The following is a 15,132-nucleotide window of genomic DNA, read 5'->3' as shown; positions in this document are numbered from 1 at the left end:
TGAACATATGCACGTGAAGCTGCTTAGGCCTGACACTTGTACTCAGGAGAGAGGGTAAAATCATCGCTGTCATCAACAATGGCCCAGTTTGTGGTGTTGGTAAGCTGGGGATGGCAGGATTAGCGAAGGGTTGCCTGCTTGTGTCCGGTACCCAGCCACTTGGTGAGAAGTCGAAAGAAGAGAGAGGAGGAGAAGGAGGCAGCAGCCCCGTGTTTGCTGTTGGCTGCTGCCATTTGTGCGGGATGTGGAGGTAACAGGATGGTTTATCTGGGAAATTCAGCGTCCGCACTGGAGAGACCGTGGCAGAATTGGGCCATGTCCCTCTGACCCTGATTAATACTTATTCACAACAAGTGGGACATGCCAGCTTCTCAGGACAGTGGGAATCCTCCACACACTTTTTCTGCCTATTTTTTGTGGTTTTATTTCACCCAAACGTCCATTATTGCAGCTAATTAAAGGAGTGGCTCTACACTAAGATCTGCCTGCCAAGGCAGTGGAAAAGATGATGTATGGAGTACAAAAGACATCCGCATCTTCAACTTAGCTTATAATCAATGCTCACTGCCCCAAAAGGAAACTTATAACCCTGCAGCTTTATAAACAGAGAGGGTGCAATTGAAGATGGGGAGTGGAGGAATGGGAGCCTTGTGTGCTGGTATGTATGGCCGGATGGGGATCTGTGTAGGGTTTGTCAGTACACAAGAGGCTGGCTGCAGCCCCTGGAGCCCAGGGGAGGAAGAGGTGCCCAGTCATGGTGCTGATGAGCTGCCTCCACTCCGACTCGGTGGTGAGGATCGCAGCCCTGCTGCCTCTCTTCCATCAGGCATAGCCCAGGGCAGTGGAAGCGGTGCGTGCGCTTCTAAAACAGCCTGTGGTAGAGCTGTCTTCCTGCAGAGCACAAGAGACGAGGCACGTCCCAGGCTGTCACATGTAGTAGCCCTTGTTCCTTTTCCCTGGATAGCTGCAGGTACCATTAGTGACCCTGAAGCCACCTTGTGCTCTCCAACGTCTTTTGTCCGCTGATGTGGTGGGTTTGCTCTGATGGTCATATTCCAGTGTGTATTTTTTCGTGCTCTCTCTGAGCTCGTTGCCTTGTCATGGTTTTGTGTAGCCTGTTTTGTACTTCAGCAAAATAGGAATAACCAGCTCGGTTTCATTTGAACTTCTTGGACAATGCAAACAATTTCCAGAGTCCTGGGGATCTGGGAGGCACATGCACAAATGCAAGAGCCCGTGCTTTTCAGCTCCGGCTCAGTGCTGGCTACGACAGACAGACAGACAGCTTCACACAGCCATTCAGGCATCTATGATACTGCCCACTAAAGGCTTCTGACTCTCAGTGTTACTAGTATTTGAGGCTTTTCTGTCCCCTCTTCCCCCATTATCCTGGATGACGGAGAAATGATTGTGTAAGAGTAGAGCTAAAGCCTTTGGAGGCGTCTGTTTTTTGTAATTCAGTTCTGGAGCCCCTTAAAAAGGCAGGAGTCCAGAGCATTTTTGTGTCCAGGACTTAATATTTTCCTTTGGGGTTTGCCTTAGCAAATGTTTTTTTCCTTGCAGGTCAAGAGTGTTTCTAAATAGAAAATTTCCAATGGCTTTGGTGATAACTGGTGACTTTGCATGGCTATACGTAAAATTGTCAGCATGCCCGTTACAAGATCCTGTATTCTTGCTGGAAAATGTTTAATGTCAATCAGCACTTTGCGTGTGTGGTACTGGCATGTAAACAATTTAAAAATAATTCCAGATTATGCAATAATCATGAAAAAGATCCCTTCAGTACTGGATTTTTGTCTTTGAGGCATTCTTCTGTGTTTCATATCTGGTCTTTTGCAGGGTTATAAGTTTCCTTTTGGGGCAGTGAGCATTGATTATAAGCTAAGTTGAAGATGCGGATGTCTTTTGTACTCCATACATCATCTTTTCCACTGCCTTGGCAGGCAGATCTTAGTGTAGAGCCACTCCTTTAATTAGCTGCAATAATGGACGTTTGGGTGAAATAAAACCACAAAAAATAGGCAGAAAAATTGTGTGGAGGATTCCCACTGTCCTGAGAAGCTGGCATGTCTCACTTGTTGTGAAGAAGTATTAATCAGGGTCAGAGGGACATGGCCCAATTCTGCCACGGTCTCTCCAGTGCGGATGCTGAATTTCCCAGATAAACCATCCTGTTACCTCTCAGGTGGATTTACCATAACTTTTTCTCCTTGTGTTCTTACAGGGGGGTTTATAAGCTGTTCTGACCATTTTTGAATCCTGCTGGGGCAGACATTTTAGCAGGGCCTGTTGCGATAGGACAAGGGGTGATGGTTTTAAACTGAAAGAGAGTAGATTTAGACTAGATACAAAGAAGAAATTTTTCACAATGAGGGTGGTGAAACCCTGGCCCAGGTTGCCCAGAGAGGTGGTAGATGCCCCATCCCTGGACACATCGCAGGTCAGGCTGGACGGGGCTCTGAGCAACCTGCTCTGGTTGAAGATGTCCCTGCTCACTGCAGGGGGTTGGACTAGATGAGCTTGAAAGGTCCCTTCTCACCCAAACTATTCTGTGATTCTATGATTTTATAGCAGAATTGATTGAGACACATGTATTTTGCCTAAATCTGGGAATAAGGTAAAGTAGAACATAAGCTTCTTGCTGCAGGACCCTCCTTTGAAAGGTTCTGGGCCAGGTCCTGGCTATGGGGCCATATGGACTGAGGGCATGTGGGCAGGCAGGGGCAACAACTTCCCTCCTGGGGACAGACCTTGGTCCATGACTGTATCTTTTAAGAAATGAATGAATGAAATGAATCAATGAAATTTTTACATTTTTAAACAACAAATGAAACCCTGTTCTGAAGTGTCAGCTAATTAGAGAAGGAGCACAGAAGGTATCTTTGTTTCCTGAAGCATTTTGACTGATTTGGGCTGATTTAAAAATTTATACATTTTTTTAATTGAAGAACCCAGGGTTTTGTTTTCTCTTGCTGATTTGGGATGGGAATTATTTTTCAGTATCTTGAGGTTTCTATAGGATTGAAAGTTTTTCTTAACCATCCAAGTGGAAAGCACAATGTAGGACAGATCCATCATCCTTTGAAATCACTGGAGGCTTCCCGTTGGCTGTTGTTCAGTTTATTAAACTGAAGTTCTTCAAAGCAACAGAAGATACATGAGACTGTTACAGGGACTCAGAAATAACATGGCTTTCCATTAATTTTGCAAACCAGCCTGCCAAAGCCTCCGTAGAGTAGTATTGAAAAATGTTCAGCAGCGCTCGTGAGTTCTTAAGCGTTCGTGGGGGGTGGCTTTAAATATTCAGCACATCTTAAACCTCATCTCCGTCCCATTTTTTATTTGCTCTCTGGCAGCACTCAGAAGTCAAAATGGCAAAAGATTAAGCTGGTGAAGGTTAGCTATAGCCATCTGGTGCTGTTGAGGAATTAATGTCTGAGCTCAGCTCGGAGAGGCAGCCTCCCTGCCCACCCCCATCCCCAGATTCTCTCTGAACCAGAGGCTTGGATTTCGCTGTAATGGGACATGGAGATGAAAATAACTGTCCAGGTTAAAATGTAGTAGTTAATTCAGACGAAGAAGCAGCCAGTCAGCCAAAAGACGTTGCATCCAGTGGCTGCTGTAAGAAGCTGCTTGTGCCGAAGCAGAGGTGGGTGGCTAACAGTCCAAGGAATTAATTGCTTAATTGAGCATCGCTGCATGGGATGCTGTGTTAAAGTCATCATCTTGATTTGCTTCCGTCTCTGGAAATACCTGCACACATTATGACAAGGTGAGTAGCAGTTTTAAAGTTTAGTTCTTATTGTAATTCTGTTTTGCAGTAAGTTAGCTTCCTGCCCTATTTTATCCTGTGTCAGCATCTCATTTATATCTTTCTCTGCTAAATAAAAATATACTAGTTAGTTGCAAAAGAACTCCTGCCTTATCAAAGGGACTAATGTAGCACTTACAATCTCCATGAGTTTATGTGTCAGAGACAGGAATGTAGTGATTTGGGTTATAAAGATAATCTATACAGCGTGCTGTTTTGTTATGCAGCCATTTGCTGATTCACAGCATCGACCTGCAAACCCTCACCTTTTTTCTGATAATGGCATACTGTCAATTTAGAAATTTTAGATTTTTTTTTTCACCTGCTGCAATAACAAGGCCTGAAACAGGGTGTAACTACATATAACTCTGAAATTCTCATGGTACCCTTTATTATTAATAAGATGGTACCCTTTATTATTAATAAGACTTATTTTTGTTTTGTTTCTCTGAGCTGGGACAGCAGTGAGTTGCGCTTTAAAAGTTATAACTCTTGTAACCTTTGAATGGCAATAAAATAACACTGCTTTTTTTCTTGATAATCTCTGTTTCCATTGAATTATTTTTTTAAAAGAAAATCAGTGTTGCCCCCAGGCTTTGTAAGCCAAACTTAAGAGGTACTTCCAAAGTATAAAACATTGAAATCAAGAGTGGGAAATATTTCCAAAGTTAGTTGCTTTGATACAAGCTGGTGTGAGGAATAGATGAAGGATGCGTTTATAGTGTCGGCAAATTCCTCCCGTTTTCCCCTTACAAACAGCGGTTTGCTTACAGTCGTTAGCAGAAAGCAAGCAAATAAGCCATGGATCTACAGAGAAGTCAAACAAGTATGATGCAGAGATAAGGGACTGAATGATAGGGAGTAAATCCCATGGCCTTATTTTCATTGACACTCAAACGTGTTGGAGAAATGAACCCACACCATACCACTTTCAGTTCAAATAAATAGGCTTCATTTATCTGCTTTCCTGCTGCAGGCTCAGAAGAGGGGTGCTGATCTGGGGCAGCGGTTTTAGAGGAACCTGTGCCAACACAGGAACTCTGTCACAGATCTGTGTGCAATAAAGCAAAAACTAAAGGAAATCTCAAGGGATGTGTAAGAGTTTCTATTAGCCTTTTATTACAGGAATATCCAAGAAGTACTGATAGAATATCATAACTTGCTATGCTGTTTGCATGTAGCAATGTGCATTGTCAAACAGTAATGTAGACCCTGTTGTGCAAAGTGCAGAAGCCAGTTCCTAAATCTGTGCAATCTAAGAATTAAAAGCACTTTGTTACATCCAGGCTTAAAAGCCTAGCATGTAGCATGATCAAGTCCAAAAATAGAGGTTCAATATTATTCCACTTAAGTATTGCTCTCATATCGTGTTGTTCAAGGCTACATGCAAGTGAGGTGACCCTATTACAAAAGCCACAAAGAGCTCAGGTAAAGAGTGTGAGATTTGTAGGGTTAAAACCATAGGCAGAATTTCTTTGGATTTTGGCCCAGATTTTTGCTAAAATGGCTGATGCTTGTATTGGCAAAACTTAAGTCCCAGCCTACACGAATGCCAGTACTGATGATAGTTCAGTCATGCATCTTGTAGAAATAAAACAGTCTTTAGTCAGTAGAATGTAATTTTCCTCATTTTTTTGTTCTACTGGTGAATATAAATTAAGCTTAGAAAATATGCTGCTTCTTATTTTCCATTTGTATTTCAGAAGTCAATGTATCATTTACTAAGTCACCAGGAAGTCTTCTGTGAATTGGGTAATTTGGTTGGCAAGATGCTTAGCTCCGCAATGGCTGGCTTCTGTGGTTTTTGTGAATTTAGGAATGGATGGCCCACCTTCTCTCATTTAACCTTTGAAAGCTCAAGTTAACTTTGACAGAATCATGTGAGTACAGCTGTTGGTTGAGGGCAAGCTTTTTTATCCCTCTGTATCTCACCAGTTTTGCTCTTTCCAGGCTTGTAGTTAGTTCAATTGCAAGGCCTTTTTTTGTTGAAGACCTTTGGCAGCTTTTTTCTTCAGGTCTTAGGCAGGAAGTCAATTTACTCTGCAGAATGCAATCATAGAAGGAAGCTTTGATGGCAGTTACGTAAGAAACTTGAATGATGAGCAGCATTGTCTTTCTGCCAAAAATAAATATTTAAATATATCTATTTAAATATAAATATATTAGTTCCAAACAATAGAATTGCCCAGATTTCTTACATTCAGTGAAGCTTTTATTGACTTATACTTGGCAGCTGTTCAAATGTTCAAAACTGGGCAGTTTTCATTAGATAAATAGAAATTTGCCTAGGACAAGACTAAAATTGAGTTTAAGGATTAAAATTAATATCCCAAAGACTCTGATTAAACCGCCAGCTAACTCTGGGAGCATGTAAACTCCCTGAAGCCAGCTGTTTGTGACCTTTCTGTTCCTGGAGTGCCCAGAAGTCTACACCTAACGCGCATGGGTAGACTGCAAGGGTTGATGGCCAGCCCGTGTTCTCCAAACAGTGGTGATGGTAGCAGTAGTTGTAACTAAACCCACTACAAAGGACCTAAAAAGTTTTGAGGGGGACAAAAATGTAAGAGGAAGCATGACACATTAGCCAAGTAGTTTTGTGAAGTAGTCATTGGGTAAAACACAGAAGCGGTCTTGAGATTAGGGTCTAGCTTGTGGAGTTCCTCCTTCGCTCAGTTACAACATTGTGGTCCTTCTTGTGCTCCCTGGCCGACTGATTTGGTAGTCCTCACTGCACAGTGGGGCAGTTCCAGTAGGAGAGGTGGAAAATGCTCCTGTAAGGAGAGCTGTGGTGTGCAGGATGCATGAGAAGTTGGCTGGAGACCTCTCTAATAGATGAGGAAGTGACAATGGGATCTCCCAGATCCCGAATGAATCTCTGACCAGATACTCATACCTCCATCTTCCCTGGTCATGATTCAAAAAGAAAGAAAGATGGCTCTGCTCAATTCCTTGGCGGAAGGGATGTGGAATTGGCTGCAGATGTGGGTCTTGAGTGATAGTCCCCAAAATCAGGATTGAGGTTGGAAGGAAGTAAAATTTTGTCCCTCCTTTCAGTGCTTTACTAGGAACCAGATTAAAGTTGCTGTGCTCGTTCAGCCCCGATTTGCAGGGCTTCCTGCTCAGCTTTCCAGCTGTTTTGTATCTTCGATGTGAGGCATTTTTTCCTCCAAGGGGAATTCCAGTGCTTTTCTCTAGGTTCAGGATTTCATCACAGGGTGCCGAGTGCAGGGAGGCTGCATGTTCCGGTGACTGCAGTGTTTGCTTGGGTCTGCACTTCTTGGTTTTACTTAGTCCAGTACCGAGTTGTTTAGACTAGAGAACTATTTTCCTTTGAAGTTCTCTTTTCTATCACCCTTTAAACAGTTACTTGCCTAAGAATCATTTACTTTTCCTACCTTGGTGTCTATTAAAAAGAAAATTAAATCATATGCAGTATTCTTAGAGATCCCTTACAGGTGTGTGGTCTGCTCTGAAAGACTGGACCAAATGCTGGATGAATTTCTTTTCCCATGTACCCCCTGAAACTACAGAATTATGAAGGCACTGCACTTACTAACATGAACTCTGAGATGCTGTTCGTTATGCTGTAATTTAACACCACATCCATCTGCCTTGATTTCTGCTGCTTGTCCTTCACACGTTCTGCATCATCTGAGAAAGGTTATTGATGTGGGCACATTTTTAATGGCATGAATCTCTGGAGCCGTCTCCGATGTCTGAGTGATTTGAGCTTCATTTAAATAATTGATGAGAAGTGTTAGTCAGAATGTATTGGTGATTCAGACTGCATTATTCAACAATATTTACTGAGAGTTATAGATTGGTCCCAATTTACTTCTTTTTCCAGGCTGCATTAAACTAGACCTGGATGACATATGTGCCTATTTAAAAAAAACCACAAAATCCTTGTTAACATATGTGAAAATCTGTGAGCTTAAGGGCTTTATTTAACAAGTTGCAACTAAGAAATAGCAATTAATAATGTTTAGCAAGAAAAAGTGAGTATGAACTGGTCTCTTTCAGGTGAAAAGTGCTTCTTTTCTCTGTCTTGCATGTCATTCAGGAGTGGACCTGAACATCTTACTCACAATTCAGTGACTTTCCTGCAGCTTTCCCTGTCCTGGTAGTTGGGAGGGTGGGGTGGGTGTGAGACTTCATGGCTGCCTCTTTGTTACCCACCCGCCGCAAGCATCTTCTCTAATGGTTTGCAGCTTTTAATCTTTGACATGTAAAAACTCTTCTGGCTCCTAACAGCATTTTTAAAAAAAGTCTAGCCTAGGAGACTCTCCATGATTGATCAGGGTGACACTGGGTGTCTTGCATAATGTCCTTTTACTCTGTTTTCCCAGAGTAAAAATATTCCCAATTTCTTTTCTTGCACGTTCATTGAGGTGTATAAAGCTGTGGTTGAAAGTGCTGGAGAAGCACGGTGGGGTTTACTAGGCTGTTGTCAGGAGGTGAATGAAGTGACCGAAGCAAGGCTAATAATAGGAGAATTCCTTTGGCAGTCCTGCAGACACCTTGCTTCTTCAGAAGTGCCGCTGGTGCCACTCTCATGTAGCCTCTCTTCCCTGGATCCTGCAGCAGGAGGTCGAGTGTGGCACGCTGCTGCAGAGCGTACACGTCCGTGTGTCCGTGAGCTTTCGCACCGTCCTTTGGAAACCACCTCTGGGAGCAATTGGGGAACTCACTGCCCCTTTTAGTTTCATGTCCCTTTTGGAAAGTACTTTTAACGTATTATCGCTTTCTTTTATCAGGCAACTGAATGTTCAGGTTTCTCCCTCTTTTTTTAATTGTGTGCAGTAACTATTCCACTGAAAATAATTCACCCCCTTTTTTTGTTGCCAGGATGCATTGAGATCGCAGCTGTGCATGAGTAATGAACAGGTACTTTTTCCTGACCCCTCTTTTCTATTTTTACTGCAGGAACTGTGGACATGGGTGGCAAACAGTCCACAGTCGGCGAAGTCTCCATAGTTCAGACACCTGTGACAGAAAGCATTCAGGATGCTTACAAAGCTGGAGACACCAGTAAGGCCCAGGAGTTGATTAAGTTGTCATGTGAGGAGACTGCACTGCAAGTGGAAAAGGTAGGGTTAGATTACAGCTCTTTCCCAAATTTTATTGGGAAAGCAAGCAAAATGCCAAGCTGCCGTCTTGCATTGTTTCTCACGCAGAAAATCCACTCGGTTATATATGTTATGCTGGTGCTGCAGTGTCCCAGACGTGGCTGGTGGTGTGGGGCACCTCAGGAAAGTATGCTCAGGGACAGTATTTGCCCTTGAAAGCACTGATGGGAAAGATGAGACAGACCACAGGGAATAGCATACGTAGGAACAGGGGGCTGCGCAGGGGGTGCTGGTGCTGTGGTCACTAAAACAGGGAAATACATTTTTCCCGACAAAAAGGAAGCAGCTTATAGACTTAGCAGGAGATGTATTCCCCCATCAGTACAAAGATGGTTAATGGCCCCCTGGGAAGATTTTGCTGTTGTGTTTGGAACTATATCCTCTGTGCCAGCTTCTGCACTGCTCTGCCTTCAGAGCCCTCATTTTGAGCCTGCTCTTTGCACAGAGCTTATCTTAGTGTTTTGGGAGAGTACCTGCGTGTCAAGCCCAGGCATATTGGCCATCTCCAAAGTAGGAAATACTACACCTTGTAGCAGAGCTGTGCGAATGCTTTTTCTGTCCACGAAAAATGGATTTACACTCACCATTCTGTGCCTTGGGCACTTTTGTGGTAAAGCCACACAAAAAACTATAAAGTAAAAACCCAACAAATTAATATAATTAATGTATCAGCACCAATGATTATAATAGCTAATGCTGTTTATGACATTCTCAGTTAGCCACAGCGATAGTGGGTATGCATTTGCATGGTCACAAATAAATACATAGCTCTAGAAATGCTTTCTTTCTCTGCCCACTCCCTTTACAGAGAGTTTATTTTGCTGTATTTTCTTCACCAGTGTCAGCTTTTAGGTATTGCAGCAGCATATGGAGATCTGCAGGCAGTGAGGTATTTACTGAAGGAAGCATTAGTGGTGTTACCAACAGAACCTAATGATGACAATGCAGCTGTCGTGGCTGCATATTTCGGACATAAGGATGTTGTGAAAGAGCTGCTGGATTCCTTGCATGGTAAGACTACTGGGTTGCCGCTGCCTTTCCTCAGGCTTTTCGGTAGCTGTGTGCTATAGCTTCAGGCAGGCATTTATTTATTTTTTTCACATTCCTTGAAAGGGGAGGGACTTAGTCATGGGAAAATGCATGGAGGGATCTAATCGCTGCTGTGTTTGAAGAAAACTTCCCCCATGGGGGGAAAAACACATGCATAAAAATATTCCATGTTTGCAAATTGGAAGTGGGGGAAGATGCCATTTAGACAATTCATTCCCATCAGCCCTCACAGCTGGGTAACATCCCAGACCCCACAGAGAAATTAGGGGATTTTCAGGAAACAGCATCATCCCGCTCTGCTGATCCAGCAGACACAGTGGTGCTGGGAGTGAGAGTGCAGCATGACTGCCTGGCGAGTAACAGTTTGGGCGCGCAGCTGGCAGCATGCTCTGTGCTCTCTTCTTGGCGTTTGGATTTGACTTTCAGGGGAATTCCCTTATTTAGAATCATCATATTTTATGAGTCAGGGTCCAACAGTCCCGCGCAGCAGCCAGGGCGAATCGCTGTCTTGACCTCAGACACTGCAGTAACTGCAACAGCTAAGCTAGACCTCTGCAATATTCGACCTGAATATAGCTCTGGCTCCTCACTGGAGCACTGTACTTGCCAGTGACCTCAATGAGAACGGGAAAAACCTGTTGGGAAACCTGCTTATTTGATGTTCTTAAACTGCTAGAGCACTAATAAGCAAAAGAAATATCCCAGTTTGGGGAATGCAATTAAAAAAGCCAGCAAGAAGGCTGACAATGCTGGTTTTGTAACCTAGTAGCAAATATTAAATTATATTAATATAATACTCTCAGTAATGAAAAGTGACTTAAGTAGTTTCTGGAAACTTAGCTCGGTTTAGAACTGACCAAATTCCCTTAAACCCTTGCTTCAGGGGGTCAGGGGAGGTGCTCTATACAAACAGCAGCTTTCAGAAGTTTTTATGCAGGACTTTCCATTTATTTCCCTGGGAAGTTACACAGAAACCAATCACAGAGTTTAGGAATAAATTGCATGAATTTGCAATTTGGCTAATGCACTGCAGTGATTCTCTCTGGCTGAATGTGAACTTCTTGTGGCTTACAGCTGAAGTGGAGCCCATTTTTTGCAGCATGAGGGTGAGTGACTTAGTCAAGTTGTTAAGAATGCAAAGGGCAACGTAATTTCCACGTGGAGAAACTGCAAAAAACGCTGACATGTAAACTTAGGCTTGTGGATGTTTCTGTAAGCATTTCAAAGGGGATGTGAATTTGTAAAGTAAACGGAGGTGATACTGTGAATCAGGGAAGATTTAAGGACTGCTTAATGCTAGCAGAAATAATCCTGTCATGGGCATTTACTTACATGCGTAGAATTATGCACACCTAGAGGAAAGCAGTGTTCTACAGGCAAAACATTAATTCTGCTAAAAAAGCAGTTTGGGGATGACTAAAACATTAGCAAATTCATGCAGAAATCAGAACATGGTATTTTCGTTTTTAGTCTTAAATGACATTTGTCTAACTTTACTATGAATTGATAGTAAGGAATTGACCAAAAATGAAACATTTCAAGGGGAAATGCATTTTTTTTGTGGGAGACTTTAGTTTGCAGTGAAAACAAACTAAAGCAATTATTTTGTGTTGTCTGAAACATTTATTTTTGTTTTATTCATCCAATAGCATGAAAAGTCACCTGTTTTTCCCCATTCTTTTTATCCCCTCTCATGAACTCGGAAGAAGTGGCCTATCTTGGATGTTTGGTTCTAATGTCTGTTGGATCAGGCCTGTTGTGTCTGGATGCAAAGACAGACCTGGTCATCCCTTGCCAACTCTGCTTGGGATTAGATGTTTGATTTTTCTGCTGGCGGCCTAGCAAGCATTCTTGAAACCTTCCACTGTTGCCAGCTTATGCATGGTTAGGTCAGGGACAGTCAAAAAAGTTCGTCCATTAGCTGGGTAGGTAATGAAGAACAGTTAAAGCTGAAAAGTTTGTGCCTGGCCAGCTTAGGGCTCTTCTGTAACACACTCTTGCAGTGCAGGCTGCTCCTTTGTCCTCAGGGGTTCACCCTATACCCTTTGCATATCCATTGTTTATGGATGACTCTTGAATGTCACAGCACGGTGGCATCAACTAAGTCAAATGCCGTATCTTTTTGGTAGGTCCTAGTACTTGCCAACAACTCCTGAACTGGATGCTGGCCATAGCCTGCCAGCAGGGACATTTGGATGTAGTGAAACTCCTAATTCGTGCATACAGTGCTGACCCAGAGAGCTGTGCAGTCAGGAGGAATGAGTTTCCAGTTCTTATACGGTTGCCCCTGTACGCTGCTATAAAGGCAGGTATGTATTTGCATGCTTCAAAACTTTGCCCCTTTTCTGCAATGTCTTTTAACGAATGGGCTCAGCTGTCCCCATCTAGGAAGGTACCGCTGTGAACTGGCTTGCCTGGAGTTGTTCTGGATTTCAAGTGGGATAAATTAAAATTAAATTGGTTCTGAATCTTTTGACTTGGCCAAATTTAAGTCAGGGCCTTCCTAAGTTATATCACTAAATGCTGAGAGGCTGAACATTCCTCTTTAAACTCCTAGGGAAAAGACTCTTCAGAAAGAGAAACCTTGCAAGTAAAAGCATTATTGTTGTGGACAGTCTGGCACACATGCTTGATTTAGGCTGAATAATTTATACTTCAAAGCAGAGCTGTATGTATAGTTTAATAAGACAGGGGAAAAAAGAGAAAAAAGAAGGAGCCTGGGCCAGTGCCTTTACATAGTGTCTTTGCTGTCTCAGTTTGACCAAACTAAATCCTGTCACTGGAGGAAACGGTCTTTATACAGTTCAGTTCCCTTTTTGGACAGCCCTATAGTTTTTTTTCAGAAGTTGTTATTTCCCAGGATTTCTGTTGAGCTCCTTGGTTCATCTACATGAGAAGAAGAGAACAGACAATCTGTCTTTTCTCTAAAGGGAATGAAGATGTAGCTGTGTTTTTATTACGGAATGGAGCTTTCTTTTGTTCCTACATCCTCATGGACAGTCCTGAATCCAGCAAACACCTTCTGAGGAAGTATTTCATTGAGACAAGCCCACTACCAGGTAGTGCTCCAGCAAAAACAGTAAGTAGCCATTTATCTGTCTGAACAGGTGTCCTTGTAAATGAGAATCATACTAATATATATTTGCTCTCTACAACTGCCTGAAAGGGGGTTGTGGTGAGGTGGGTGTTCGTCTCTTCTCCCAAGTAACTAGTGACAGAATGAGAGGAAATGGCCTTAAGTTGCACCAGGGGAGGTTTAGACTGGATATTAGGAAAAATTTCTTTCCTGGGAGAGTGGCCAAACATTGGAACAGGCTGCCCAGGGAGGTGGTGGAGTCACCATCACTGGAAGTGTTCAAAAAAACGTGTGGACATGGCACTTCAGGACATGGTTTAGTGGGCATAGTGGTGTTGGGTTGATGGTTGGTCGTGATGATCTTAAAGGTCTTTTCTAGCCTTAGTGATTCTGTGAATAACTGATACTAGTCTTTGCATAACATATGGCTGGTTATTCTTCTTCTCAACTAAGAGCCTTGTGGTTTGCTACCCATTTAGAGAACAACCTGTGAAATTGCAAGGTGTAAAGCGTTAGGCCTTTAAATGGCATCATTGTGCAAGACGCTGTGTGCAGCTTCCGCTTGGCAATTTTAACATCAGCGTGTGAACCAGGCATACGCTGCGGAAAGGAAACATTGACTTTGTGCTCAAAGTCTTCCGGAGAAGTAAGCAATGCCACAGGCTTCCTCTGTGACCCCAGGATAGTCTCTTCATTTAGGTTTCTATTGTGCATTCTGGTTGCAAGGTAATGCCACAAGCTCTGTGCTGGCCAGGAGTGTTAGCATGGCACCAACCTAAGCATGTAAACACGTCTCTTTCCCTGCATCTGTTCAGATACAGCATGGAGAAATAGGCTCTTGTGGCTTTTTTTTAACATGGAGCATGGGTAGAGCAAGCTGCTATCTGCTCAAAATATAGTCTACCCTACTTCAGTTCCTCATCGGTAAAGAATGGCTGATAGCCTTTACTGCTACTTGCTTAGGACAGATCTGGCATTCTAGAGCAGCATGGACATTATTGTGTGCGATCAGATCATACTAGTTGAGCTGTTCTTGCCCCACAGAGATGGTTTTTGATGGGACACAGAGGCCAACAAAAACCAACTGAAGCCTTTTTAGGTTGGCAAGAACCTGTTCCCTACTTAGCCACTGACAGCCTTTTGACAATTTTGGTAATCCATTTGCATCTCTATTTCTTCTTCTGTAAAATTGAGAGATTTAAACTCCTTATATCTCACAGCTGTTGGAAAGCTTAACACACGGTGATGATGCTTTGGGATCTACAGATGAATGGCATTGTTTTCATGCAGGGTATTATTACATTTCATGATTATCACATATCTTCATATAACTAGGCTATATTCTTCATTCTCTTAATCTCTATTATCCAAGTCTCCTTTATTCAGAACTGAAAAATGTCTCACAGCATACACTGTTACTGCTTTACAGGGAAGCATGTAGTATTCTGTATCATTTCTACTGTTATCCAGCAATTTATTTATCAGGCATTTTTCTTTTTTTCCCCTCAGTATGTAGATTAGCCAACGCTGAATAGGAGCCTCAGAGCCCTAAGCTTTCAATAGTTACAGTTTTCATCAGGTCATAAAAATTTTGCAGCGAATAATTATGAGGGAAATTTTTCGATCAAGGCTCTGTCTGCGTGAACCCCATTGCCAGCTGAGTATCTGTTTGCTCAGCTCGTAACATTGTGGGGTGTTGATTCTGCTTTGGTGTGAAGTAAAAATAAGCAGAAAGGTTTTCACTTCTGGAGAACTTCTCCATTCTCTGTTTTTCTGCCAAAACCCTGGCCTGCTGGATTCCCGACAATACTGAGAATGTTAAGGACTACAGTCCGCAAATGTGAGGTTGACTTCACTAGGTTCAGTCAGCAGATTTAGAGCCTTCTTAGGGATTCTTAGTTTTGTTGACAGGTAAACAAAAGGAAGCTAAATCCTAGGTGTTTCTGGATAAGAGTTGATAGAACTACATGCCTTTTAGAAGGAAAAAAATCCAACTAACTGGATAATTCAGCTTGAATAAACTTGGAATAAATGTTTGAATCACAGGGAAGAGGTCTGTTTTCCAT

At 42.7% G+C, this 15,132-nt stretch overlaps 1 protein-coding gene across 1 annotated transcript in view; it reads left to right on the top strand.

The window, feature by feature from the left end:
- LRRK1 (leucine rich repeat kinase 1) overlaps positions 1–15,132 on the top strand; it is a gene marked incomplete at its 5' end in the record, with an annotated part of 77,396 nt that overhangs the window by 10,838 nt on the left and 51,426 nt on the right. Inside the window, 4 exons of the mRNA XM_082005150.1 lie at positions 8,738–8,901; positions 9,780–9,951; positions 12,120–12,299; positions 12,921–13,069. Coding sequence (XP_081861276.1) covers positions 8,738–8,901; positions 9,780–9,951; positions 12,120–12,299; positions 12,921–13,069 — 665 coding nt within the window. The remainder of the gene's footprint in view (positions 1–8,737; positions 8,902–9,779; positions 9,952–12,119; positions 12,300–12,920; positions 13,070–15,132) is intronic.

Source organism: Phaethon aethereus (assembly GCF_964289735.1).
Source record: "Phaethon aethereus genome assembly, chromosome: 12".
Classification (NCBI taxonomy): Eukaryota; Metazoa; Chordata; class Aves; order Phaethontiformes; family Phaethontidae; genus Phaethon; species Phaethon aethereus.
The sequence above is the reverse complement of the archived record's forward strand: the minus strand, read 5'-3'. Positions and strand labels throughout refer to the sequence as shown.